We start from the raw sequence: 27228 nt of genomic DNA, 5'->3' as shown, positions 1-27228 counted from the left end.
TGTCAAATGGATAGTGTGCCAATATAACAAGGTTTGAGGGTGGCACATCTCACATGTGTGTAAGCACCCAGTCATTATGCTTATGAACTACAAAAGGATCTTCCTCCAGTATTATTACTCCTAGAGTGGGTTTTTAGATATTTCCATGTGATTACTCTTTCATTTCTTTCTCTAGAAATTTCTAGTAACACTCCACCAGGTTATCCCACCATGCTGTCCACCAAAACTGTGATTTATAAAACCTCCCTAGTGCCCTTACCACGTGCACATGCCTGTGGAACTCAGACAAGGAGGTGGAACCTGTTGATATTCCTGCCCAGTGCTTCCGATCTTCTCAAGGTTGTATCCCCAGTGCAAAAGAAAGATGGAAATGGTGACAGTCTAATGTAGTAAGCAGCAGGTACCATGGTATGTTAGTCAGGACTGATTAATGGGACTAGAGAATCTCCCAGCGCTTCTGTCCTTCACCTGTCTGGAGTCTGAAGAAGAAAACGTCTGTTGCAGCATCAGAGTGGGCTGCCCATGGAGCAAACAGGAGCAGAGATAGGAGTAGTGCTGCCCAGCTGGCAATTAGCTGGCCACTGCCCCTCCCTAACTTCCCAGCCACTTGGTAAAGGCCAGCAGGAGTAGAACTCATCTGGAGCTGAAGAGGGACAAGAGGCCCGCCTTACAGTTCATCAGCCTTTCTCCCTCCCTCTGGCTGCCACTGGAGCCTAGTAAAAGCTGAAATTGTAGCCACCAGCTCTGTGGGTTGCATACTCCAACCCTGTCACTGACCCCAGTGCATGTGCTAGGAGCAGGGATAGGGAGTGGCGAAGGGGTGTGTTGGCCTTGCTGACAAAATCCATTTGGAATTTGTCAAGGTTGTGGTTTGGGGCTTAAGTTTGCCACACAGTGTGTCTGATGAAAGAAGAGGGAACGCTAGAAAGGAAAGAGGGACCCAAAGTACAGAGGAAGGAAACAGGAAAAAGCTGAAATAATCATGCTGTGACTCTGTTAGAGATTCTCCTTTCTCGTCCTGAGTGTGAGAAGTTCTGATTATAAATACTCTTTATCATTATTCTCTTATATCCTATGCCCATTCTAAGTGCATCCCCTCTTCCTTCCACATACACTAGGTTCAGTAAGTGCCTGAAGTAAGGATGGGATTTCTCCTGTCTCCATCAAATTTCCAAACCCAGAATTCTCAATGCTCAAGTGGAAATCCAGGACATAAAATTTGGCCATAAAGTTCTGCCCTAGAGCCCAGTGTGGTGACTCAAACCTGTAAATCCCAACACTCTGAGAGGCTGGGGCTGGAAGTTCACTTGAGTCAAGGAGTTCAGGGCTGCAGTGATCTTGCCACTGCACTCCAGCCTGAGTGACAGAGCAAGACACTGACTCTAAATTTAAAAAAAAAAAAAAAAAAAAAAAGTACTGGCTGAACACAGTGGCTCACACCTGTAATCCCAATACTTTGGGAGACCAAGGCAAGAGAATTGCTTGGGTCCAAGAGCTTGAGACCAGCCTGGGCAGCATAGCAAGACTCTGTCTCTTAAAAATAAGACAAAAAACAAACAAACAAAACTGTCCTATGGCCAGGCACAGTGGCTCATGCCTGTAACCGTAGCACTTTAGGAGGCAGAGGAGGGCAGATAGCTTGAGTCCAGGAGTTCAAGACCAGCCTGGACAACATAGCGAAACCCCATCTCTACTAAAAATACAAAAATTATCCGGGCCTGGTGGTGCACACCTGTATTCCCAGCTACTCAAGAGGTTGAGGCAGGACGATCGGTTGAGCCCAGGAGGTGGAGGTTGCAGTAAGCCGAGATTACGCTACTGCACTCCAGCCTGGGTGACAGAGACCCTAAGACCCTGTCTCAAAAAACAAAAAAAAGTACTGCCCTAACCTAATACTCCTCAAAATGTCCTCACTACCTTGGTACTACTCTCATTTCATCTGATTTTGAGGGTAGCGGAAGTGTCTACTGTCTAGAGAAGTGGAGAGAACTATTTCTACATTCTCTGGCCAAAGAAATAACCTGTTAGAGTCAGCATCTGGCAGCTGCGTAAGTGTGCAGTCATTTGTGAAGTTCTAAATGTGTGATGCATATTCCTTGTCTGCATTGAATCTTAGAAAGATAACAGCTTAGGCCAGGCTTGGTGGCTGATGCCTGTAATCCCAGCACTTTGGGAGGCCAAGGCGGATGGATTACCTGAGGTCAGGAGTTCAAGACCAGCCTGGCCAACATGGCGAAACCCTATCTCTATTAAAAAATACAAAAATTAGCTGGGTGTGGTGGCCAGCACCTGTAATCCCAGCTACTTGGGAGGCTGAGGCAGGAGAATCGCTTGAACCTGGGAGGCAGAAGTTGCATTGAGCCAAGATTGAGCCATTGCACTCAGCCTGGAAGACATAGCAAGACATTGTATATAAAAAAAAAAAGAAAGAAAAGAAAGAAGAAAGAAAGGAAAGGAAGAAAGAAAGAAAGAGAAAGAAAGAAAGGAAATAAAGAGAAAAGAAAGAAAAAGAAAGGAAGAAAGGAAGAAAACAGTTTATGTATGTATGTATGTATATATGTATTTATTGAGACGGAGTCTCACTCTGTCACCCAGGCTGGAGTGCAGTGGCACGACCTTGGCTCACTACAAGCTCCACCTGCCGGGTTCACGCCATTCTCCTGCCTCAGCCTCCCAAGTAGCTGGGACCGCAGGCGCCCGCCACCACGCCCGGCTAATTTTTTTTTGTATTTTTAGTAGAGACGGGGTTTCACCGTGTTACCAGGATGGTCTTGATCTCCTGACCTCATGATCTGCCCATCTCGGCCTCCCAAAGTGCTGGGATTACAAGCGTGAGCCACTGCGCCCAGCCCAATAAGAGTTTATTTTCAAAGATGTTGGGCTAGGGCCAGGCACAGTGGCTCATGCCTGTAATCCTAGAACTTTGGGAGACTGAGGCGGGTGGATCACCTGAGGTCAGGAGTTTGAGACCAGCCTGGCCAACATGGTGAAACCCCATCTCTACTAAAAATACAAAAATTAGCCAGGCGTGGTGGCACGCACCTGTAGTCCCAGCTACTTGGGAGGCTGAGGCAGGAGAATTGCTTGAATCAGAGAGGTGGAGGTTGCAGTGAGCCAAGATCACACCATTGCACTCCAGCCTGGGCAACAAGAGTGAAACTCCATCTCAAAAATAAATAAATAAAAATAAATCCTGTTCTGTTTAGTTGATGTTATCTCTTAAAAGATAAAGGAATTATTTTACTAAGATGACATACAAAAGAGCTCTAAATGAGGAAGGTCATGGGAGGCTTAGACAGGCATATCGCTTAAGGTCAGGAGTTCTAGACCAGCCTGGGCAACATGGTGAAACCCTATCTCTACAAAAAAATACACACACAAAAAAAAATTAGCCAGGTGTGGTGGCATGTGTCTGTAGTCCCAGCTACTCTTTGGCCCAGACTTGAGCCCAAGAAGTGGAGTTTGCAGTGAGCCAAGATCACGTCACTGCACTCCAGCCAAGGCAACAGAGCGAGATCCTGTCTCAAAAAAAAAAAATAATAAATAGGCCGGGCACAGTGGCTCACGCCTGTAATCCCAGCACTTTGGGAGACCAAGGCGTGTGGATCACTTGAGGCAAGGAGTTCGAGACCAGCCTGGCCAACCAACATGGCGAAAACCCATCTCTACTAAAAATACAAAACTTAGCCAGGTATGGTAATGCATACCTGTAATCCCAGCTACTCGGGAGACTAAGGCACAAGGATTGCTTGAACCCAGGAGGAGGAGGTTGCAATGAGCCAAGATCTCACCATTGTACTCCAGCCTGGGTGACAAAGTGAGACCCTGTCTCAATCAAATAAATAAGGACAAAAAACATGCAAATAATTCCATGAGAGAACATGCTGGTTTTGCTAGTTTCCAGAGGGAAAAACTCCCATTTCAAGCATATGAATCTCTTTTATACGTTTCCCATCAGTCTTGCATCTATATCCCAAGTTCACTCCTTTGGAACCAGAGAAAAAAGTACCTGTTCTTTTGGGTCCAAATTCAGTGTGAGATACATTTAGGACTGAAAAACTCCAGAACAAAGGCAACCTCGTGGTCTAGAATGAGGGTCAACAAACTGCAGCTAGGGGACCAGATTTGGTCTTGCAGCCCATTTCTGTGAATGAAGTTTTACTGGACACGGCCACGCTCATTCGTTTATGTGTGGTCTATGGCTGCTGTTGATCTATGACAGCAGAGTTGAGTAATTGTGGCAGAGTTGAATAGTTGGGACAAAGACCCAAGTCTAATGTATTTACTATCTAGCCCTTTACAGAAAAAAAAAACAAAAAAATTGCCAGCCCTTGTTCTAAGGCAGTGATCAAGGTGAAATCTGGAGTTGAGGCACATAGAGAGTCAATAGGGCCTACCTCTGGAACTCTAGCCCTTCCCACCTAGGAGTCCTTCCTGGTTTTACAAAGGAAAAGTTGCCAACAAAGTCACTGAGATTCATTTCAAATCCTTTGCGGAACTCAGCAGGATATACATAAAGTCATTGAGTGTAGGAAGGTAGGAGAATTCACCTAGAAAAGAAGCTATGGACTGGGATCCCAAGTGTGGGTACATACATCACCATCTGCATCCACCAGTCCAGTAACTTAATTTATTTTAGTTTCAAACAGGAACCAAGAACAAGTCTCAGTATGATAAATTATCCATTCCCACCCTTCCTGCTGAAGAAGGAAAAAGAGGCTCCAAGAGTCATGGGAAAACCCCTTCCTTTGGAGGGTCCCCATTAACATCTGAATGGAAGGAGACAACTTCCCTAAGGGCCTGGACAGACAACTCTCTGAGGATTCAGGGGAGAGTGCCCCTCAGCACTCTGTCCCTTTCCCAAGAAAAACCTCTCTACCACTGTCTCCCATTATCCCACAAGAGGGAGCCCAGGCTGCAGTAAAGGAGTTTGGGGATAGTACATAGGAGTGGGTGATCTCTTTCTAGATACAGATCTTATGGCTCCAAACAGTGCCTGGGGTTATCCCTCAAGGGAGAGGAGTGGTGAAACTATAGGGACTCCCCCGCCAAAAGGAGTATGAATCAGGGTTAAAGGGGCTCTGGAGTTGAGAAGTGGGAGGAGCAATACAGTGCATTTCATCTTAGTCCATTCAGGTGTCTATGGAGCAGAAGAGGGGTGGCAGCTTCCCCTCAAGACCCTCCAATTGTTGGGGAGAAGGCTACACATCCCAGTCCACCTGACCCCCACCACCCCTAAAGCTGTTTCCAGGTAGATACTTTAAGCTTCCAGGGACCAAGAGTGACCTTGGAAGGAAATCAGAGCAAAGGGCTGAAAAGGCGCCCCTCTCACACAGTCCTCTTCCCCAGCCCCAAGGTAAGGCTGACCCTCACTTACACACATTCACCCACTCTGTTACCTTGCACTCATCACACAGCACATAGCAGCACCAGTGGAAGCGGCAATGGCAGCGCTCAACTCGTGTCTGCCGGAGCACGTTGTGCCCACGGCCACAGCACAGGCTGCCACAGCCATCCAAGAGGCGGCTGGTCTTGTTGCAGGCCCGGCCCCTTGTCCCTGGGGAGCCCATAGTGGGGTCTCGCTCACAGAAGTCAGGAGACTTCTCAAAGTAGACCAGCTCTCCTGAGAGGCGACGGGGACGCAGACGGGGCTGGAAGGCTCCAGAATTGCGGTTGTGGGTATCAATGAAGATGGCCCGGCCCAGCCGCTCCCTCAACGCCGCCCCCACTGCCCGGAACTCTGGGGCCGCCCTCCAGCATGTCTTGAACTGGCAGCTGCCTGACGTGCCATGACACTTGCATTTCCGCTTCAGGTTTTCAGTTACCACCTAGAGCATCAGGGGGAAAAGAGGTGAAGCGGAGGGCAGCAAATGGACAGAACACAGAGGCACAGGAGAGGGAAGGGAACAGAGAACACAGGGAGGGACAAATGGAGGCAAGAATAACATGGCATATCAGAACAGAAAGGACATTGCAGTTAGCTAATAGCCAACTTCCTCATTTTATGATGGCAGAATTGAAGACAGAGCAGTGTGATTTGTCCATCTTCCATCAACAGCTGGTAATAGAGCCAAGACTCAACTCAAGTTGTCCTGACTCCCAATCCAGTGCTCTTTCCATTGTAAGCACTTATAAAATTGGGAGTCTGGCCCACAGCACGCCTAAATTCTGCAGGGAAGGTAGCTGTAATAAGAGCTACTATGCAGTCAGCCAACGATGAGGCACTATGCTGGGTATACTATTTGCTAGCTCAGTCTGTTTTTTTGTTTGTTTTTGTTTTTTGAGACAGAGCCTTGCTCTTGTCGCCCAGGCTGGAGTGCAGTGGCGCCATCTCGGCTCACTGCAACCTCCGCCTCCCAGGTTCAAGCGATTCTCCTGCCTTAGCCTACTGAGTAGCTGGGATTACAGGCGCAGGCCACCACGCCTGGCTAATTTTTGTCTTTTTTTTTTTTTTTTTGAGAGGGAGTCTCGCTCTGTCACCCAGGCTGGAGTGCAGTGGCACGATCTAGGCTCACTGCAACCTCTGCCTCCCAGGTTCAAGCGATTCTCCTGCCTCAGTCTCCCCAGTAGCTGGGACTCCAGGGACATGCCACCATGCCCGGCTAATTTTTTGTGTTTTTAATAGAGACAGGGTTTCCCATGTTAGCCAGGATGGTCTCGATCTCCTGACCTCTTGATCCACCCGCCTCGGCCTCCCGAAGTGCCCGGATTACAGGTGTGAGCCACTGCACCCGGCCTAATTTTTGTACTTTTAATAGAGATGGGGTTTCTCCACCTTGGCCAGGGTGGTCTCGAACTCTTGACCTCAGGTGATCTGCCTGCCTCAGCCTCCCAAAGTGCTGGGATTACAGGCATGAGCCACCGTGCCCGGCCCAGTCTGTTTTTATATATATAATGTTTTTAAATATAGAGATGGGGTCTCACAACGTTGCTCAGGCTGTTCTTGAACTCCTGGCCTCAAGCAATCCTCCCCCCTCAGCCTCCAAAAGTGCTGAAATTATAGGCGTGAGCCACCACACTGGCCTGCTAGCTCAGTCTTAATAACATTGTAAGATAAGTATCATTAGGTTCTTTACAGATACAAAACTGAGGCTGGGTGACTTGCTGATGGTGAGTGTCAGTCACTCATCACACTTTATCCTATCATTTCCCTATGCCTCTCAAACTCTAACCAGGCCTCAAAAGCTGGGGAGACCCAGGACAAGATGTACACACATACCTGGCGCCCCACCCTGTTGTTGTGGATTCGCATTCGTGCCTGGATGTCCCGGGGAGCTTCCCTGGAATCCAAGAAATCCCGAGAGAACTTCTCTCCAAAGTCCATGTCATGGTTACAGCCACCCCATTCCCATGTGTCCTGGGGGCCAGGGCTGGGGCTTGAGCCAGGGCCAGGGCTGGGCAGAGAGTGGGGGAAACTCTTGCCTCGGGACAGTGCCTGCAGCTGCAGCAGTTTGGCCCTCAGCCGATCCTGCTCACCACTGCCCTTCCAGCCACAGCCACAGCTCACCAGCTTGCCCAGGCTGCAGGCCGTGGCTACTGCGTGCATGACCCCAGCAGCCAGCATGGAGAAGGAAAAAGCACTTTCTCGGAAACCTGGGGATGAGAAGGGTGTGATGGTGGAGGTAAGGTTGACAGGCAGCTGAGAGTGTGGAGGCAGAAAGAAATAAACAGCCCCCCTCCAACTCCAGAAATTCCTAACTGAATCCTGACCCTGCCATTCACCAGCTGAGTGATTTGGAGGAAAGTCATGGGACAAGGAAGGGTACAAAAAGCACAGAGCCTCAGATTCTTCATTTCTAAAGGGAGGCAGGAGACGATGGGTCAAGATGATCTCTGAGGCCCATTCTCATTCTGTAAGTCTGTGATTTTCAGGTGTAGATGAAAGAGCTAGCCCAGAGGGAGAGACCCCTGGAGTCGGGAGATGACTAAGAGGGAGTCCCTGAGGTCTTTGAAGATGTGTACAACCGAGTTCTACATCTGAAAGCCTTAGAAATTCCCCCAACCCTGCAGGGAGCTTGGGTGGGTGAGGTGGGAGCAGAGCCTTTGTGGTTCTGGTTTTTTTTGTTTTGTTTTGTTTTGTTTAATTCACTTCAGGGTTAATCAGTCTTTTAACCAACCTACCTACCACCATCCTAGCACCCCCAAAGCACTGGAGCTATGGAGCTGCCCTTCCGCTTCCCAAGATGTAGTTTTATATTTGCCCTTCAAGACTGCCCTTTTTATGTTTATCCTAACCTGCTATTACCCTATAAAACACTGAGAGGAGGAGAGAGGTGGGGGAGTGATTTTCCCTAAGGCCCTCTTAAAAGCTTGGCTTCTTTGTTATGTTTTGGGGGTCACAGAAGCTCAGGCTGCCAAGCCTTTCCCAGACTTAAATAAACATGCTCACCATTTGGGTGTCCAAGCCTTCCCCTACACCAGGCCCTGTGGGGAAGGAGGGGGACCCTCACTTCATTTTAGGCAGGGGCTCTCCAGAGCCCTGAGAAGACGAGAGACAGCACCCCCTTAGAGACCAGGCCTCTGCTACCCCAGGATCTAGGGCTCCTGGGCCAGCCTTCTGATCCCCCTAACTCCAACCCTCCAGGGGTGAAGCTGTTTGCACAAGTCTTGGGAATTCCCCTGCAGATGGCAGCTGCCTATTAACCCCATAGTCCCCAGAGCACTGCCCCCATCTCTGGGCTGAGCCCCCATGGGTCTTTACACCTCAGGGAGTGAACTCCAGTGGGAAACCGGGAGAGGCAGCCATGCCTCCCAGACCAGGCCAGCAGTGACCTGTTCTCTGCCTCTCCAGCCGTTCTTCACCTGCTCAGGTGAGCAACACCTGGAGCCCCCACAGCACACAGGAGGGGACTGGCTCCCCAACTTCAAAGTCATCAGGGTCTTTGTTCCCAGCTTTGGCTCCTGGGAACCCCAGCAATTAGGGGAGCAGATTTAACCCTTAAACGGTTGGGGGCGTCACCCCACCCCCGCTGAGACACTGGGGACACCAGCCTGGGCTTGTCCAGCCAAGATGGGGGGAGAGAAAATGGTGGAGGGAATAGGGGGGCGTTTGAAGCTTCCAGGACTGGGGGCATCTCTTGTTCACAGGTGCAACCCAGATTAAGCTGAGCGGAGGCAGGAAAGGGGGGCCCTAGGGTAGGAGAGCAGGGACCCAGCTGCCTCGCTGGCAGCACGCAGGTGGAAGTTAGGCGCGCAGGGGCCCAGACGAGTGGCCAGACCTGGCTCAGAGCGGATCCGGGGGGGGCGGGGAATTCCAGGAGAGGCCCCTCCCGGAGCCGCGAAACCATCCCTTCCCGCCTCCGCGCGCCTCGCCCTGCCCCCCACCCCCTAGCCTCCGCGGCAGCGCCGACCCGCCCAGCCAGGCTCACCGCGCTTGAGGATGGCGCTGTGGTGCGGCAGGCGGCCGCCGCCCTCAAGCGCGGAGCAGTTCCAGCGCTGGTCGCGCAGCTGGTGCTGACACTCGTGGACCGCGATGTGCAGACCCTGAAGCGCGGACGCCGTCACGTCGGGGTTGCGCAGGCACAGGCCTAGCTGCCGCTTGCTCAGGCCGGACAGCGTCAAGCACACGGTGTTGGCCGTCAGCGGCGGCTCGCCAGGCAACTTCAGGCCCAGAATCTCATTGCTTAGAGCCCTGGGAACCAAGAAGGCGTCTGGGGTCTGCGGTCCAGACCCCTCCAACTCTCCCCACCCCGGGTCGGTGTTTCTATGGCCTGGGAGACAAGGGGAACTGCTCACCGACTGCACAACGCCAGGAACAGGAGACCCGCGAGGCCCGAGGGCGGAGGCCGCGGCCGGGGCTCCTCCAGCATGTCGAAGCCCGGAGGCTCCGGTGGACAGATCGATCAGGACCTGCGGGACGGGAGACTTGATGCGGGTTCAGGAATAGGGCGGCTCGCTTGGGGAACCAAGTGATACCCTTCTTCGGGCTCCTAACCCACCGGTGCCACCCTACTGACCCTTCTCATTCCTCCTCAAACAAAACAAGAAGAAACACCCCTTGATTCCCAGAGTCCCTGAGGCTTGGAGGTCTTAAAGAAGAAGAGTCAAGGCGTTGTCCCAGCTCAGGACTCAAGCGAGCACCCCTGGAACCCTGCCCAATCAGACACAACGCCCGGCACACAGACACACACTCACTTGCAAACTCAGACACACAGACTCACAAACACTTGCTCCACAACCTCGCCTGCTGCTCCCTTTTCCAGGGCCCCACGACTAGCTTCCCCGCCCTCACAGGGCTAGGGAGAGGGATAGGGAGGAGGTTCCCCACCACCTAAGGGGGTGTCACCTCCAGGTGTCATCAAGGGCAAGTAGGCTCCATGAGAAAGGTCTAAGAATGAGTTCCCCACTCACACTGCCCCCTCCCTGAGCAGCAAGGAAAGAGGAGAGGCTCCAGGTGCAGGAAAGATGGGGAGGAGAGCCTGGCTCCCTCCTAAAAGGGACCGTGGCACAGACTGAGTCCTCTTCCCTATCCCCCACCTTGCCTAACTACAAGCTCCCCTCCTCCATAGTCGCCCGTCTGGTCCTCACCCCTTGGCTCTCACATTCATTGCATTCTAAATCTGGGGGCACTCCTTTATTCTCTGTGTCTTTATCTCTAGCAATATCTCTGGCTCTCTATGCGTCTCTGTGCTTCTGTGGGTGGATGTGTGTCTGTCTGTCTGTCTGACTACACACGTGCCTGTCTCTTCCTCGTGTGCACGTCCCTGCCCTCCCTGCTTTCCCAGGTCTAATTACCTCCAGTGGTTTGGGTGCGGGGTCCGAGACAGGCACGGTTGGGTTGCCTGGGCTTCACTAGAGCTGCTTAAACCGTGGGGAGACTGCGTTGGGTTCTGTCCCCTTGTCAGAGCCGCATTCTTCCAGGGCCGGGCCACTCCTCTTCACCGCTTCCCCAGCGCCGCCGCGGCCGCCGGGAGGAAGGGAGGGAGGAAGGGAGGGAGTGATCGAGAGAGCTAGCAAGCCGGCGAGCAAAGGACTGGGGGCTCTGGCTTTGCTCTCACCGAGCTCAGGGTGGCTCTGCCGGGCTGACGGAGCTGCAGCCCCTCCCCAAGCCTGGGGCTTCCCCACCCTACCCTCCACTCCCAGCCTTGACCAGGCGAATGCAGCCTCCCCCTCCTCCCAGCGCGCGCGCGCCCGGGCGCGCGCGCATACACACACACACTCTCACACACCCTCTCCCCCGACGCCTGGGTTCAGGCTTGGCCCCACTGAAGAAGGAGGTGGCCAGAGTTCCTCTCACCTGATCTGGGGTCGCCAAGGCTGCAGGAAGGGTGTAGTAACCTTCCTAGGGAGCCAGAATGGGGCCCAAATGGCCACATCTTTCATCACTTCTCTTTGCGTCAGTTTCTCCACCAAGATCAGGGTGGCTGGAAGGTGCCTTTGACAAGATGAGGATGGAGCCGGACAGTCTTTGGGCTTCTCGGTGTGGGACAGTCACATGTGGCACCCACAGCCTGAGTGCACCCGGGGTACTCAGAGTGGGCAGGAGAAGCATACGTCTGGGCAGCTTGGTTCCCACCCTCCTCCAAGCCCTGCGCCTGCCCCTTTGGAGGGGACAGCTTTGGCCTCAGAGTTTGGCCCTAGCAGAGGTTCAGGTAGCACCAAAGATTGTCAGCCTGCCCCGATGCTTCCTTGCCTGGCAGGGATGCTTGCCAACAGAGGTATCCTACCCTTCTCGGGATTCCCCCGGTCTGCACTTTGGGTGGCCTGGATTCCTGCTCCAAGCTGTAGACTTGCTTCTTATGGGATGAGGAGGGCCTTGGGATCCAAAATTGAGCCAAGCCCAACAGCAGCCGGGAAAGAGCCTGGTCTTGGGGTGCACAGGCAAAGGCAAACCGCCTTAGGGAGATCCAGTGGCAGCGAACGGGTTAGGCGCCACCGTGCTCCCGCCTGACTCACCCTTGAAGCTCTAACCACTGTGGGCTATTTTTGCCAGAGAGGGGCCCCAGGCTTTCCAGCCGCCCCCCGCCCCTGCCAGACCGCAGCCCAAGGCACGGCTGGCCCCACGCGCCCCAGGCACATTGACTCAGACTGCCCCCAAGCAAGCAGAGGCACAGGGATGATACCCACAACCACAGTCACCTCTTCCTTGGTGGTGGCGTTGCAGCTCTGCTGGGCAGCCAGCCTCCAGTCTGTGCTGCTGGAGGTCCTGCCCGTGCTGCAGGGGTCACTGTTGGATAGCGGGCACAGCAGTCTGAGACAGGAGATCGAGCGAACTTACATCTGTTGGGATATTTACAGATCACCTTTATGTGCCAGGCTGTGAGCAGTCTGGGGAGGTGAAAGTGCCATGGTCCCTGACACTGGACAGCCTGGACCAGACTGCTTTTCTCTGATTCCCTACCTCTGGGATGGGGAAGAGGGAGCACTAGAGTTCCTGACCCTCCTTCCCATTTAGAGGACAAGAGCCAAACCATGTGTGGTTTTGGAGGTCACCAGAATCTGCAAGCCCCATCTCATAGTTTTCATCCTTACACCTGGATTCATGATCCCCGCCAGTGTCCTTATCCTTTTTCTTGCAGTCAGCCTGGGATTCCTGCCAGGTCCTTGGAAGAGGGGAATGAGGTTGCCTGAGCCTCTCTTCTCCATGGGGACCTCATGGACATTTGTATTTCTCCATGTGTCTCTGGGTCCCCCTTAGGTTTGGGATTATTTTTTGCCTTCTGATTCTACCCTTGTCAGGCTCCAGCATACAGCCAGGTGCCAAGAAGGGGGGAGGGGCAGAACTACTACAATAGGTTTCAACTTCCTAGTGACCCTAGGTCTCCCCAAGCAGGACTGTTCCAAATCCAAAGACCCAGAGTCCTGCTCCTTCTCTCTACTGAAGCCCAACTCTAGGACAAGAGGCCACAGGCCGGCAGACTGGGTGGCCTGAGCTGGCCCGCAGTGCCCTCAGCCCGACCGGCTGGCCTGAGCACTGACCCGCAGGCGGCTAGAGGGCGGTGGGGCAGGCGGGGCCTGGAGAGGGCTGTGGGTGCACACCCATTGCCTAATACCCCAAGCACGCGGCCAGCTCCAAGAAAGGGGAGGGACGGGAACCAGAGAGACCTTGACGTGGGTCAGGGCCAATGACAGGAGGGGGAAAGTGGGGGGCTTTCATCACTGCAGGGAGGGACTAGGAGCAAGCTGGTTCCCCTTCCCCTCAATGAGAAGAGTGGAGGGCTGCCCTTCCCATCCTAGGGATGGAGGGTGTAACGAGAGCAATGTGGGAAGAACACTGGGGCCCTGGAGGGCGGGGGTCAAAGAAAAGAGTGGGGGCCCCTGGAGATTGGGGGATGTCGAGCAACTGAGGCGGTGGCTAAAGCCTCAGAAGCCTCCTCCTCCTCCTCCCCCCATGTTTGCCTTGGCCCGGGGTCCCGGGTGACTCATCTGTTGCTGAGCCGCTGATAGGGGAGGCCAGACCCGGGGAACCCAAATTATAGGCCCAGGAGGGATGGATGCGCCCGTGGCGGTGAGCTCAGCTGCGCTGCCCACCCTCCGCTTAATGCGCCTTCTGCTGCAGCACCGTAGGCCACCACCTGGAGGCACCAAAGGGTCTGTGGGCCGACTGTATACTGGACTCTCAGGAAGGCCCCACTTTCAGCAGTCCACTCCAACAAATCCATGGGATTACCTTAGACAGAATTTTGCCCCCTTCTGTACTCAGGCCTAATGGATGGGCTGTGCCTTCCCAGCCCAAGGGGGCAGTGCTGCCTGCGGGTGCTTCAAAGGAGGGTAGGCTCCTCTGCCCACAAACTCTAAACCCTGGAGCCCTGCTTCCTCCCCAGATCCCAAAGTCAAGGCAAAGCCCCTCTCCCCTCTAACATCTCACCTCTAACCCTATTCCACGGGGGTGGTTTGCTACTGATTTTCAACTTCAAGCCTTTAAAGTCATCCACGGTCAAAATTGATACAGAGAAAAATGAAGCAGGGTAAAGGAGATTAGTAGTGGGATTCTATTTTATAAAGGGGGAGGGAAAACAAACTGAAGGAACAAATACATGGAGAGATCTGAGGAACAGCATTTTAGAAGACAGAAAAGCAGGTGCACAGACCCTTAGAAAGGAGCATGCTTGGTTCAAAGGATTAGAAAAGAGGCCAGTGGGGCTAGTGGGGAGAAATTCGCAAGGAAGAGAGTGGTAGGCAATGAAGCTGGAGGGCTAGGAAGGAGGCCCCTTTACTTTGAGTGACATGGGGTCTCACTGGAAAATTTTGAGCAGAGAAATGAACTAATCAGACTTCTGTTTTAGGAAAGATGGCTCTGGGCTGGGCGCAGTGGCTCATGCCTGTAATCCCAGTACTTTGGGAGGCCGAGGTGGGCAGATCACGAGGTCAGGAGTTGGAGACCAGCCTGGCCAACATGGTGAAACCCCGCCTCTACTAAAAATACAAAAATTAGGTGGGAGTGTTGGTGGGTGCCTGTAATCCCAGCTACTCAGTATTCTGAGGCAGGAGAATCGCTTGAAACCAGAAGGTGGAGGTTACAGTGAGCCGAGATCATACCACTCACTGCACTCCAGTCTGCACAACAAGAGCAAAACTCCGTCTCAAAAAAAAAAAGAAAGAAAAGAAAGAAAGAAATTGGCTCTAGTAATTAAATCAACCCTTTTGATTTTTGCAGTAAAATGGAGCACTGAAATGGAGCAATCTTGGGCAGTAACGTGGGGTCTAATGAAGTTTTTGGGTTTTTCAGATGGGTACTATTGCAGCATGTCTGCATGCTTATGTGTATGTTCCAGGAGAGAGATAAGTGGATGATGCAGGAAAGAAAGAGGGGACAGTTGATATCATGATTATTTGATCTAAATAGAAAGTTGGATGCTTGTTTTGGCAGCACATATACTAAAATTGGAATGATACAGAGATTAGCATGGCCGCTGCACAAGAATGACATGCAAATTTGTGAAGCATTTCATATTTAAAAAAAGAAAAGAAAAAGAAATGTCAGCCAGGTCAAAAACAATGTGACCCAGATCTAGGGGCCTTACCCTCTTGCCCCCTACTCCTGGTGGGTGGAATGTTGGAACAAAGCACAGTGGCTCCTTTCCTCTCTTCCCACCTCTGCTTGACAACAGTCGTCAAAGACAGGGCTTCCATATTTTCCAGCCAGCCTCCCACCCTCACGGTGTTGTATCAATCCACCAGGCCAAATGATGTGACCCAGGCCCCAGTGGGAAGAAACTCATAAGGGATAAAGGACAGGCTCCCCATGGTACATTGTCCATTTACTTGAGCTATCTATGCTGGGTGCTCTCTGCAGGGACTACTGGCCTTTGGGATCTACGGAGTGTGCTGGACCACTACACCTTTTCCCTCCGGGGTGGATCCTTGGAAGGGCCAGATATACTAGGCTGGGCAAAAGGGAAGAAAAAAGGGAAAGAAGGACATTTCTTTCTAAAATAACTTCCATCAGGCTTCATTTGGGTTAATATACATCTCATTTAAAACACAAGTGCCCGGAAATATTAATGAAACTTACCTGGCATTTATTCCTTAGAGTGATTTCCCTGCCTTAGAAGGGAATCCTAGTCATTTCTGGGACTTGAGACTTTAGGTTCAGGCCTGGGGAAATTTCTCAGTCAGAAGGCATCCTAAAAGACAAGGGAGATGAAAAAAATGAGAGCTAGAACTCAAAAGGGAGGCAGGAAGGCCCAAAAAATTATTTTTACCCATCAATTTTGAGAAGGGTTCCCAGCCTGTAATTGCTGCACACTGGCAAGCAGCTGGTAAGGTCGAAAGAGCATGGGCTTTGAGTCAAATTGGTCTGGGTTTTAATCTGGCTCTACCATTGATTCATTTATTAGACGTGGACCTTGGACAAGTGCCTGATCTATTTTTAATTCTGCAAAATGGGGAGACAGAAGAGATCTTCCCTCCTTCCAGGGGCCATGTGTGTGGTGGTGGGGCATGATAACCAGGCTGGCAGTGCCCCCTATTCCCCATATAGGGAAAAGCAGCCACTTCTTTTTTTTTTTTTTTTTCCTCCAGATGAAGTCTTGCTCTGTAGCCCAGACTGGAGTGCAATGGCGTGATCTCGGCTCACTGCAATCTCCACCTCCCGGGTTCAAGCCATTCTCCTGCCTCAGCCTCCTGAGTAGCTGGGACTACAGGTGTGTGCCACCACACTCAGCTAATTTTTGTATTTTTATTAGAGATGGGATTCCACTATGTTGGCCAGGATGGTCTCAATCTCCTGACCCCGTGATCCACCTGCCTCGGCCTCCCAAAGTGCAGGGATTACAGGCATGAGCCACCGTGCCCAGCCTGTCACTTCTTCAATAGGAGGCCTAAATGGCCTTGAAGCTGAGTAGGAGTCCCTGGGAGAGAAGAGAAAAGTGTACAATGGATGAGATGGTCACAGGCACTCTGGGTATCCCAGTGTGGTGGGAACTAGAGCTTTAGGGGAAGACAGAAACTTGGCAGAAACATCCAAAGAGAAGCAAACACATGGAGGCACAAGTTTCCTAATCTAGGTTCAATGCAGCCAGCAACCCTTGTCTTCCCAGTCCTCTCCATCACCGTACATACATTGGACATCTGCACCACTTCCCATCCTTTCTGAGCCTAGGCCTCAGAGACTTAGCCACTTCAGGCTGGGTTCACCTCAATACCATCTTGGTTGTAGGCTCGGCTCTCTCCCCCAATGACATGCACTGGTTGACACATACCACAGTGTGACACGCCATAGGATGCCACGAGGTACAAAGGGCAACAGAATGATGCATACACACATATTTAATCTTCCCATGCACATGCTCATCCACCCACTCCACACAGTCCAGACACTCTGCATCCCTCAATCATGCTTCTGAGTCTCCTGTCGACAGTTGCCACCTCCTTCCTGACACACTGCCCCAGGCGGTGACTGTGACAAGGTGACTACATGACCTTTTCTGACTTGAGCTAAATTCCAAAATTCTTTGGAAAGTTTCCTAACATCCTTCGCCAGAACAAGGAGTTTCTGCACGTACCAACACACAGGAGGATGCACCCTCAGAACACAGCACATTCTCACTCCCACCCATATTCACGTTGTTCCACTTCACACACACACACACACACACACACAGCCACTTGTGCGCTTCTTCTGGCGCACATGAGCAAACTGCCTGTTGCTTTAGGTTTCTCTCCACCGCTAGGCTCCTCTTGGTTAGCTCACCCCCACAACTCATCCCCGGGATTTCCCTGACCACAGCCGCACTCACGCCCCCGTCTCCCCTTTTTCCTTCTCTGTCCAGCCATCGGGGGTTCCTGGGCGGTTAAGCATCTCCCCGGAGTCGCTGCCCAGAACCACAGCTTTCCTTCCGACACTCAGGATGGGGGAGAGAGGGGACGACGGAGGGGCCCGGGGTGACGTCGAGGGGACAACCCCACCGCGGGCGGCGAGGCGGGCTGGGCCCCTGGAGGGCTCTCCCCGCAGCACACTCTCGCCGCGCCCCCTGGCGGATGCTAGTCCTCGACGGGCTCCGGACGCTCAGCTGAGTGAGGCGGGCGCGCGTGGGAGGGTGTCCCAAGGGGAGGGGTCCGCGGCCAGTGCAGGCCCGGAGGCGGGGGCCACCGGGTAGGGGGCGGGGGTGAGCCCCGACGGCCAACCCGTCAGCTCTCGGCTCAGACGGGCGGGAACCACAGCCCCGCTCGCTGCCCATTGTCTGCGCCCCTAACCGGTGCGCCCTGGTGCCACAGTGCGGCCCGGAGGGGCAGCCTCCTCCCGTCACTTCAGCCAGCGCCGCAACTATAAGAGGCGGTGCCGCCCGCCGTGGCCGCCTCAGCCCACCAGCCGGGACCGCGAGCCATGCTGTCCGCCGCCCGCCCCCAGGGTTGTTAAAGCCAGACTGCGAACTCTCGCCACTGCCGCCACCGCCGCGTCCCGTCCCACCGTCGCGGGCAACAGCCAAAGTCGCCGCAACTGCAGCACAGAGCGGGCAAAGCCAGGCAGGCCATGGGGCTCTGGGCGCTGTTGCCTGGCTGGGTTTCTGCTACGCTGCTGCTGGCGCTGGCCGCTCTGCCCGCAGCCCTGGCTGCCAACAGCAGTGGCCGATGGTGGTAAGTGAGCTGGTGCGGGGTCGCCACTTGTCCCGCGGCACAGAGCCAGGGGCCAACCCTACCCAGCTCCCACGCTCTGGGATCCGTCTGCCGACAGGCTCCCTCCCCGCTCTGACTTCCCTCCGCGACACCGAAGGGCGATCTGGCATGAAACTGCCCCAGACTCCAGTTCTGTACAAGTGGGGCGAATGATCCGCCCGCGGAGGCCTAAGATACCCCAGGCAGGGAGCCCACTCTCATCTAGCACCGCCCTTCCCCTTTGAGCGCCAACTCCAGCCTCACGGCGGTGGCCTCACCACAGGTTTCCCCACCTCGGGAAGTGAAGGGCCAGGAGTTCGCCTAGAAAGGAGGGGAGAAGAGGGTGGGACTCCTAAGCATTTCACGCCTTGGGTGGGCAAGAACTGCAGGCCATGATTATCTCGCTCAGGCTGACCGGAAGAGGCTCGGAGATCCAAGGTAGACACTCGGTCTCCGGGTACCTCCTCTGTCCAGTCTTCGGACCTAGGGCTCAGGCGAGCAGCCCTGGGACTACTGGGCACACACAAGTCTGGACGCCCAGTTCTTTCAAATTAGTGACCCTGGGAGAGCGGGGTCATTCGCGTATTATTAATCTCCCGCCATTCTCTCCAGCCACATACCCCCAGGAAGAGGACCGGGTGGCACAGTTTTTATGGTTAGGGTGCGGATCCCCTTCCTGAGCCTGAGCTATCATACGTCCCACCAGGGGTATTGTGAACGTAGCCTCCTCCACGAACCTGCTTACGGACTCCAAGAGTCTGCAACTGGTACTCGAGCCCAGTCTGCAGCTGTTGAGCCGCAAACAGCGGCGTCTGATACGCCAAAATCCGGGGATCCTGCACAGCGTGAGTGGGGGGCTGCAGAGTGCCGTGCGCGAGTGCAAGTGGCAGTTCCGGAATCGCCGCTGGAACTGTCCCACTGCTCCAGGGCCCCACCTCTTCGGCAAGATCGTCAACCGAGGTGGGTGCCCAGGAAGGCGACGCTTCCGGGAGCAGGGGAAACGCGGGGTCACCCCCAGGGCATGGGCGGGCGAGTTCAGAGAAGGTGTCCCAGACGCCTGGAGGGTCACACAGTCAACCTTGCCAAGTGCCTCGTGCCCAGCGCCAGCTCGGGGCCAGACTTCTACCAGGCGTTTTCCAGCCGTGCACCCTGGAAATGAAGCTTAACTTTTCTGAGCTACTGCCCCAGATAAAGAAAGTTTCGGGTCGCGGACGCCGGCTGACCGCCGCTTTCCCCCAGCCTCTCTCAAAAGCGCCTGGGAAGCTGCTCTCTGCAGGCGTGTGTCTGGCCTCTCGCCCAGCAAGGCTTGCATCGCCAAAATGGGCCGAAAGTTTTGGGCTGCGAAGAAGTCTTGGGGATGTATGGTTCTTCCGCTCCCCTCTCTTCGGTTTGTCTCTCTGGGGCTGCTCCACTTCCGCTATCGAGCCAAAATGCGCCCTAGAATCTCCCAGTAAGGTGTGATTACGCCCGTGGACTTGGCTGCGTGCCCACGCACCTGCTTTCTCTACTAGCCCTAGAGACCAGCTTTCCAGCACTGCCGGCCCTGGCTCTCAGGACTCAAAGTGCGGAGTCGGGGGTGGGATTCCGGTCCCAAGCCCTTCATGAGGGTGCTGGCCGCGTCCCGCGTACCCCCTCGCTGATCCCCGCTCCCTTCTCCCACAGGCTGTCGAGAAACGGCGTTTATCTTCGCTATCACCTCCGCCGGGGTCACCCATTCGGTGGCGCGCTCCTGCTCAGAAGGTTCCATCGAATCCTGCACGTGTGACTACCGGCGGCGCGGCCCCGGGGGCCCCGACTGGCACTGGGGGGGCTGCAGCGACAACATTGACTTCGGCCGCCTCTTCGGCCGGGAGTTCGTGGACTCCGGGGAGAAGGGGCGGGACCTGCGCTTCCTCATGAACCTTCACAACAACGAGGCAGGCCGTACGGTGAGCTTTGAGAGGCTCCGCACCCTAAGCGGAGCGGCAGGGGCCAACCTCGGGCTGGGGAAGTGACGGTCGGTGAGATAAGGCAAGGGGCACCAGGAGAGGGCGTCCTGGGAGAGCCGGAGGCTTGGAACGAAGACGGAGAATAGAGGAGACAGTGGCTGAGGGCAAAGGTATGTCTGGCCCGCGGACAGGTAGAAGAGGTTGCAAATCAAGCACAGTCTCTTCGCTGTACAGATTCGAAAAATAAGCCTGAGAGGCCGAGACTGACTCGCCGCTGCGGAGCAGGGTTGGGCAGGGTTTCCAAATCTCAGCGGAACATTTCGCGCCTCCCTTCCCCTGGGCTCAGCTAGGCCTGGGCCTTTGCTGAGGTCCGGCCCCCGTGGCGTCCGGGAGAGGACAGTGTCTGGGAGGGTGACTCTGGCCCGGTGCCCTGGGACACTCTTTCTTCCCCTATCCCCGCAGACCGTATTCTCCGAGATGCGCCAGGAGTGCAAGTGCCACGGGATGTCCGGCTCATGCACGGTGCGCACGTGCTGGATGCGGCTGCCCACGCTGCGCGCCGTGGGCGATGTGCTGCGCGACCGCTTCGACGGCGCCTCGCGCGTCCTCTACGGCAACCGCGGCAGCAACCGCGCTTCGCGGGCGGAGCTGCTGCGCCTGGAGCCGGAAGACCCGGCCCACAAACCGCCCTCCCCCCACGACCTCGTCTACTTCGAGAAATCGCCCAACTTCTGCACGTACAGCGGACGCCTGGGCACAGCAGGCACGGCAGGGCGCGCCTGTAACAGCTCGTCGCCCGCGCTGGACGGCTGCGAGCTGCTCTGCTGCGGCAGGGGCCACCGCACGCGCACGCAGCGCGTCACCGAGCGCTGCAACTGCACCTTCCACTGGTGCTGCCACGTCAGTTGCCGCAACTGCACGCACACGCGCGTACTGCACGAGTGTCTGTGAGGCGCTGCGCGGACTCGCCCCCAGGAACGCTCTCCTCGAGCCCTCCCCCAAACAGACTCGCTAGCACTCAAGACCCGGTTATTCGCCCACCCGAGTACCTCCAGTCACACTCCCCGCGGTTAATACGCATCCCATCTCTCCCACTTCCTCCTACCTGGGGACTCCTCAAACCACTTGCCTGGGGCGGCATGAACCCTCTTGCCATCCTGATGGACCTGCCCCGGACCTACCTCCCTCCCTCTCCGCGGGAGACCCCTTGTTGCACTGCCCCCTGCTTGGCCAGGAGGTGAGAGAAGGATGGGTCCCCTCCGCCATGGGGTCGGCTCCTGACGGTGTCATTCTGCCTGCTCCATGGCTCCAGCGACCTCTCTGCCTCTCTTCTTCCCCTTTGTCCTGCGTTTTCTCTGGGTCCTCCTAAGTCCCTTCCTATTCTCCTGCCATGGGTGCAGACCCTGAACCCACACCTGGGCATCAGGGCCTTTCTCCTCCCCACCTGTAGCTGAAGCAGGAGGTTATAGGGCAAAAGGGCAGCTGTGATGATGTGGAAATGAGGTTGGGGGAACCAGCAGAAATGCCCCCATCCTCCCAGTCTCTGTCGTGGAGCCATTGAACAGCTGTGAGCCATGCCTCCCTGGGCCACCTCCTACCCCTTCCTGTCCTGCCTCCTCATCAGTGTGTAAATAATTTGCACTGAAACGTGGATACAGAGCCACGAGTTTGGATGTTGTAAATAAAACTATTTATTGTGCTGGGTCCCAGCCTGGTTTGCAAAGACCACCTCCAACCCAACCCAGTCCCTCTCCACTGTTCTCTCCTTTCTCCCTGCAGCCTTTTCTGGTCCCTCTTCTCTCCTCAGTTTCTCAAAGATGCATTTGCCTCCTGGAATCAGTATTTCCTTCCGCTGTAGCTATTAGCGGCTCCTCGCCCCCACCAGTGGAGCATCTTCCTCTGCAGAATAAAATCTCTATTTTTATCGATGACTTGGTGGCTTTTCCTTGAATCCAGAACACAACCTTGTTTGTGGTGTCCCCTATCCTCTCCTTTTACCACTCCCAGGCTTGGAAGCTTACCTCTCTCAAACAAATAGAATATGCTGTTGGGGGACTGGTTTCCTAACCTTGCCAGAAGACCCTGAGATTCTGACCCTTGGATGACCCTAACGAGGCCACTGGGAATCCAGCTCTCCTGAGAGAGGAACCTGGTCAGTAGCCAAACAACCCTGCCGGGTTCTTTTTCCTCGTGGAACAGCAACTGGCTGTGTGATATGGACAAGTGCATATACTTGGTGAATGGGGGTTAAACAACCTCAGTGCCTGCTTTTCCTGCCTGGAACAGCTGTTGAGAAAATAGCTACTATTGAATGATAACTGTGACCATCTTCCAAAAAGTAGGAAGAGAAACTAAAGCAGAGTGCTGCTGCCCCTAATGTGGAGCTATTGGTCCCTGAAGCTTGGCTTCTTCAGCTGTGGTCAGGGCATTGGACAGGGGTGAAGCCCTTCCACCAACAGAAAAGTAAATACTAGCCTGGGGCAGTGGCTCATGCCTGTAATCCCAACACTTTGGGAGACCGAGGTGGGTAAATCAATTCAGCCCAGGAGTTTGAGACCAGCCTGGGCCACACAGGCAGCCGCACCTCTACAAAAAAAAAAAAAAAAAAAAAAATATATATATATATATATATATATATATATATATATATATATATATATGTGTGGGGGGGTGTATACACACTATTAGGTATTATATATGTATATCTACCTATCTATCTAATAAATACCTTATTAGGAGCCCCACTCCCAATCTTGGGCTCAGGGAGATCCAGATAATAGGTGATGAGCCTGGTGCTGGACCGAGAAGCTCAGAGATGCTGGTGGGAGAGAAGGGAGCAGGTAGGCTAGAATCCAAATGCAGGCTAGGCTTAAACCAATGTAACCAAAGGAAACCCTAATGTGGTCCATAACCAAACTACTAAGCTAGCCATTCCCATAAAGAACCAGAATGAGGATTTTGTTACTAACACCACCAATGTGATACCTCTGTGTGCACATTCACCAGAGTCAGTGGGAGTTCTAATCCTACCCACGGCCCTAAACCTATCTCTAACTCTAACCCTCTTCCTGTTCCTAGGTCTAGGTTGAACCTTAGCCTTAACCCTAACTTCAGACAAACACTAACCCCTTCTAAGCTCTAATGTCTGTCCCTAATCCTAACCCCTCCCACAGGGGAGGATCAGAAGGGCAAGGGGAGCTGTGAAACACCCAACCTATCCCCTAAGAGCAATAACTGCTCCCAGTCAGCTTGAGAATTTCCCCTTCTCCCCTATTCCCTCCTCTCCTGTTCAGGCCTCTTCTGCTGTTGGTGCCTCCCACCTCTCCCTGGATGTGTGACCTGCAGTGGGCCTTTGGGAAATGTGTAGGGGTAGGGGAATGGAGCCAGGAACTGCTCAATCCTGCAACGACATCCCTTTCCCTTTCTTTCCACCTGCCAAGCTAGCACCATCTCAGTTCTGATTCCTCACCCTAGGGGAAGAAATAAAAACCTATTGATCCTGGGGAAGAGGCACCTGAAAAGCTTTGGGTTTCCATAAAGAGCACCCTGCAGAGAATGCCCAGTCTATAAGCCAAAGGGCTATTAGATCCCTCAACTCCCCAAATAAGAAGTTAATAGGCTGCCAGAGGTGGGAAGGGGGGCTTGGGCCCCTGCTGGACAGTGCCCAGAGTTGGGACGAACCAGCAGGGTAGAGTCAAAGCATTGGCAGCTGTCTCCAACTACTTTTGCCTAAATTCAAACTCCAAGAATTGGAGTCAGTATCAGCTTTCAGGCTTGCAAGCTGGGGCACTCTGAACCAGGTTGACAAACAGGAGCTGGAGGAAGAGCAAGGGAAAGTGGTGAATTCTTTTCTGCCCCTACCCAGACTTTCTACAAATCTCATACTTTCTCAGACTCAGTTGCCTTGCCTATCAAACAGGGATGGTTACTGTTACTTAACCTTTCAGGGAGGTGATGAGGTTCAGATGAGATGATGTACATGAAAGCCTGGGTCATTTGAATACTCACTGACACCTCTTCTATACCAGGCATCTGGCAAATGCTGGCAATACAATGATTTATAAACCACAGTGCCTGCTTGGAGGAGGTTGACAGTCTGGCCAGGGGATCAAGCACATCCTCAGATATTGTTAGCATATGGAGGGAGTGCAATGAAGGCTCAATGAAGTGTAAAGCCTTCTGCACATAAATGAAGTTTAAGGGCAGACTCCCATACTCAAGCCCTCGGCATGGAGGCTCTTCTCTTCCAAGGGCTGGAATTTCAAAGGTGATGGTGCTGGGAAGTGCAGAATTAGGCTGGGCCCTCAATGGGCACTAATAAAACACACACACACATACACACACACACAAACAAGTAAAAGGGCAGAGGGATCTGCAAAGCACTACATAAAAGCTAACCATTTTGTTATTGTGATCATCTATGCTATCCTCACACAGGGCTGGAGCGGGTACATCCTGGGGAGAAGAACAATTGTGCATAGAAAGAAGACTCACAAAGGTCTCAGGGGCCACAGTAGGCTCAGGGTGGTGGCCATAGGATGGTGTCATCAGGACTGTGCTTGATGCGCCACCTCTCACCACCTCTGATCTTCAGGTGCCAGGACGCTGGATACAGGTTGGCCTGAGCAAGTGAGGGAAAGACTAGTCCTGAAATATCCTGGGGGGAGTGGAAAAGCTGAGAAGAAAGGCAGGCTGTGCACAGTCCCCAGGGGGTCAGCAAGCCAGCACCGCACACACCCTGCCATACGCACCCTGGAAAAACCCTGTCAGTGGGGCTGCAAATACCCTAGGGTCCAGCCTCCCCCAAAGCCTCCCCCCTCGCCCCAGGCTGGCTCAGTCCTCCTCTCCAGCGCAGAGGGAGAAAAATAACAAAACGAGGAGAAAATAAGCTGTTTGGCTGTGGTGTGAGCAGGAATATCCATGCAGGGCTGCCCACCACTCACCCTTACTCACTCTTTCCACACCCAGCCGGGGCGCCCAGCATGAGACAGACCACCCCCTTGCCCCCTCCCCCGTCTGGTCTAAAAGCAGACGCTGGTGAGCGAGCAGCAGGTTATAAATATGCCCAGGGAACTGCCGCCAACTCGCTCCCTTGTCATCCCCTGGGAGGGGCAGGGTGGGGTGGCTCCCAGGGAGGAGCCAGGGCTGCCCTGTTCCCTGAGGCCCAGGAGGAAGTGGGGCTTCCTAGAGGCTACCATATTTTTTCCCCCTTTTCAAGGTGAAGGAACCACTGCCACTCCATTTTCCCTGAACATTTGCTCATCTCTTCAGAGATGTGGTCCCTACCCTCCCTGGGCCCTGGCTGGAGGCTCAGAATGAAAGGGCCCAAAGTACTCTGTGTCATGGCGCAGCCCGGTGCTACTTCTCTTCTTCACATGCATTTGCTCTCAGCAAAACAGAAGTTCATTCATTCATTCAACAAGCATTAACTGAAAGCCAGCTGAATGCCAGACCCTGTGCACAGGCCCACCTGTGTGCACAGTGTCTGCACACACAGGTGCAAGCACACACAGCTGCCCCTACTCCATGTGCTCATATCACCTCCAGCCCCCACTAAGGACTTCCTGGCTTCAACCTGGCAGCCTCATCAGGAAAGCAAAGCTTCACGCTCCTGGTTGTGCCTCAGAGTAGGTTAGGGGGCATGGGGTAGGGGGTGGCTGAGAACAGGACCCCAAACACTTCTGCTTCCACTACTTCCCCTGTAAATGAGGGGGTCCTTTCTCTCCTTCCTGCCCAATCATCCTCCCTAAGTAGGTGCCATGTGACGAAGAAAGAGCCATTCTTGGGATGCTGAGGGTACCTGTCCACCAGGCCACCAGAGCCTCCCACCTCCCAGCAACTTGCCAACTAGGTGCCAAGCTGGGGCAAGAGGGGGCAATTCCACCCTGTGAAGCTCCCAGCTCTCCTCCCCCAGGGCTGAACCCCTCCCTTTTCCCTCCTCCCTATTAATCCTCGGAAGTTAAGGGGCCGTCCCTGGCGGCCCCTCAGCCCTATTGTGGCCCCTCACCCTCCTCGGCTGGCGTCTAATTAACTCCTCCTGCCCCTGGTTTTGTATGCCCCCCTTACCCCACCTTGTCGGCCCCGCCCCTCTGCTCGGCCAGCTCCCCCCCACGGACATTCCAGCCAGGCCGGGCCAGTGTGCCAGGGCAACCAGGGCCGGACCGAGGCCTAATCCTCCCGCCGCCTGGCCCGGCTGGGGGAGCCCCACTCACCTCCCCACTCTCTGGGGGCTGCCCGGCTCTGCTGTGTCGGAGACACACAATCGGGACAAAGGCACAGCCCCCAGGGGGCTAACTCAGCCTTCACGCCCAGGTTGTGCGGCATTTGGGGAGTTTAATGAATTGTCCATCACGCCTTTCAGGGCCCGCCCGTCAGCCTGGATTAATCTTCGGAGCCCTGGTGGGGTAGGAGACACTAAGCCTGTATTTATTACTCTCCCATTGTCACTAATTGAGGTAATTATCTGTGACTCTGGCCTGGCCAACAATGCGGCATTCACTCCTGGGACCTCGATGGGCCTGGCTCCCACTCTCAGCACCAGCCCTCCCTCCCCTCCTCTTCCAAACCCTCCAAGGACTACGATGGGCCCTGGAGCATGTTGGGAAAGTGGACAGCGTCCCACAATGCCTCACCTCCCCACCAGCGTCTCCCGTAGCCATCACTACAGAGCTGTCTCCTGGTCCCCCCAGAGAAGGTGAGAAAAGAAGGCAGCCTCTGCCAGGGGATGGATTTGGCTGGCAGAGCCCTCAGGCCAGAGAGGGACCTGTTTCTGAGGACTTTGGTTTTCTGGACTCTCCAACTCCTCATCTCCAGATGCATGACACCAGGGTCTCACAAGGTGCTTTTGCGGATCCATCCTCATGTCCTTATAGCCTCTAGGGTGTTAGGAGGCTCTAGCCTGTACCAGGCCTACTCTAGGGAGGTCCCTAAACCTACCAGTGCTGGCAGAGTGGCTGTGGATGTGATGGGAGATGTTAAGAGAGACAGCAGGAAAGGTTCTGTCAGGGGAAGAGCAAAAGGAGCCAAGTCAAGAAGGAGCAGTCAAGAGTCACAGCATTCCCGGGGGTCACACTAATGTGGCCATGCAGCAACTTTAGGGAGAAACTTGGATTTGGAGGGGCAAGAGTTCCAAAGAGCGGATTTCACGTGGAGACAGCTTTCTGGGTCGAGGTGGTTGGCCCTGGGGAGCAGGTATGTGTGTAAAAGAAAGACAGAGAGAGAGATAAGAAAGGAAGATTTAGGCAGAACTAGATTGTGAACTCCT

General features: G+C 54.1%; 2 protein-coding genes and 2 non-coding genes across 5 annotated transcripts; 2 read left to right on the top strand and 2 right to left on the bottom strand.

The window, feature by feature from the left end:
- LOC115930360 (small nucleolar RNA U13) lies at positions 1 to 99 on the bottom strand. The gene has a single exon (XR_004066995.1). It is a non-coding gene; the product is annotated as a small nucleolar RNA U13 (small nucleolar RNA).
- A 4517-nt stretch (positions 100 to 4616) lies between these two features.
- On the bottom strand, positions 4617 to 18862 carry WNT10B (Wnt family member 10B). 2 transcript variants are annotated; one of them, XM_055357310.1, is made up of 8 exons: positions 18774 to 18862; positions 15455 to 15566; positions 12067 to 12219; positions 10735 to 11806; positions 9736 to 9849; positions 9369 to 9631; positions 7220 to 7593; positions 4617 to 5828 (listed from the first exon to the last, which is right to left on the bottom strand). In XM_055357310.1, exons 5-8 carry the CDS (start codon positions 9807 to 9809, stop codon positions 5370 to 5372), a joined length of 1170 nt encoding a protein of 389 aa, XP_055213285.1. In that variant the 5' UTR covers positions 9810 to 9849; positions 10735 to 11806; positions 12067 to 12219; positions 15455 to 15566; positions 18774 to 18862; the 3' UTR covers positions 4617 to 5369. The 2 variants fall into 2 exon arrangements, with proteins under 2 accessions (XP_055213285.1, XP_004053109.1); XM_004053061.3 differs by having other exon boundaries at positions 12079 to 12219.
- LOC115930259 (U6 spliceosomal RNA) lies at positions 14794 to 14897 on the top strand. Its single transcript, XR_004066912.1, has one exon. It is a non-coding gene; the product is annotated as a U6 spliceosomal RNA (small nuclear RNA).
- Positions 17915 to 21598, top strand: WNT1 (Wnt family member 1). Its single transcript, XM_004053062.4, has 4 exons — positions 17915 to 18018; positions 18743 to 18996; positions 19699 to 19964; positions 20427 to 21598. The coding sequence occupies exons 1-4, from the start codon at positions 17915 to 17917 to the stop codon at positions 20913 to 20915; spliced, it is 1113 nt and encodes a 370-aa protein (XP_004053110.1). The 3' UTR covers positions 20916 to 21598.
- Positions 21599 to 27228: the final 5630 nt, after the last annotated feature.

Source organism: Gorilla gorilla, chromosome 10, assembly GCF_029281585.2.
Source record: "Gorilla gorilla gorilla isolate KB3781 chromosome 10, NHGRI_mGorGor1-v2.1_pri, whole genome shotgun sequence".
In the NCBI taxonomy this organism is placed as follows: domain Eukaryota; kingdom Metazoa; phylum Chordata; class Mammalia; order Primates; family Hominidae; genus Gorilla; species Gorilla gorilla.
This window is presented reverse-complemented; position numbering and strand designations above follow the sequence as displayed.

Bases quoted from the DNA above. Each gene is read 5' to 3' on its own strand.
- WNT10B (XM_055357310.1), bottom strand. From the start codon at position 9,809: ATGCTGGAGGAGCCCCGGCCGCGGCCTCCGCCCTCGGGCCTCGCGGGT. The intron at 9,632-9,735 runs GTGAGCAGTTCC...CTTGGTTCCCAG, and splicing joins TTCCTGGCGTTGTGCAGTCG to GGCTCTAAGCAATGAGATTC. The intron at 5,829-7,219 runs GTATGTGTGTAC...CTGATGCTCTAG, and splicing joins ACAACAGGGTGGGGCGCCAG to GTGGTAACTGAAAACCTGAA.
- WNT1 (XM_004053062.4), top strand. From the start codon at position 17,915: ATGGGGCTCTGGGCGCTGTTGCCTGGCTGGGTTTCTGCTACGCTGCTG. The intron at 18,019-18,742 runs GTAAGTGAGCTG...ACGTCCCACCAG, and splicing joins AACAGCAGTGGCCGATGGTG to GGGTATTGTGAACGTAGCCT. The intron at 19,965-20,426 runs GTGAGCTTTGAG...CTATCCCCGCAG, and splicing joins ACAACGAGGCAGGCCGTACG to ACCGTATTCTCCGAGATGCG.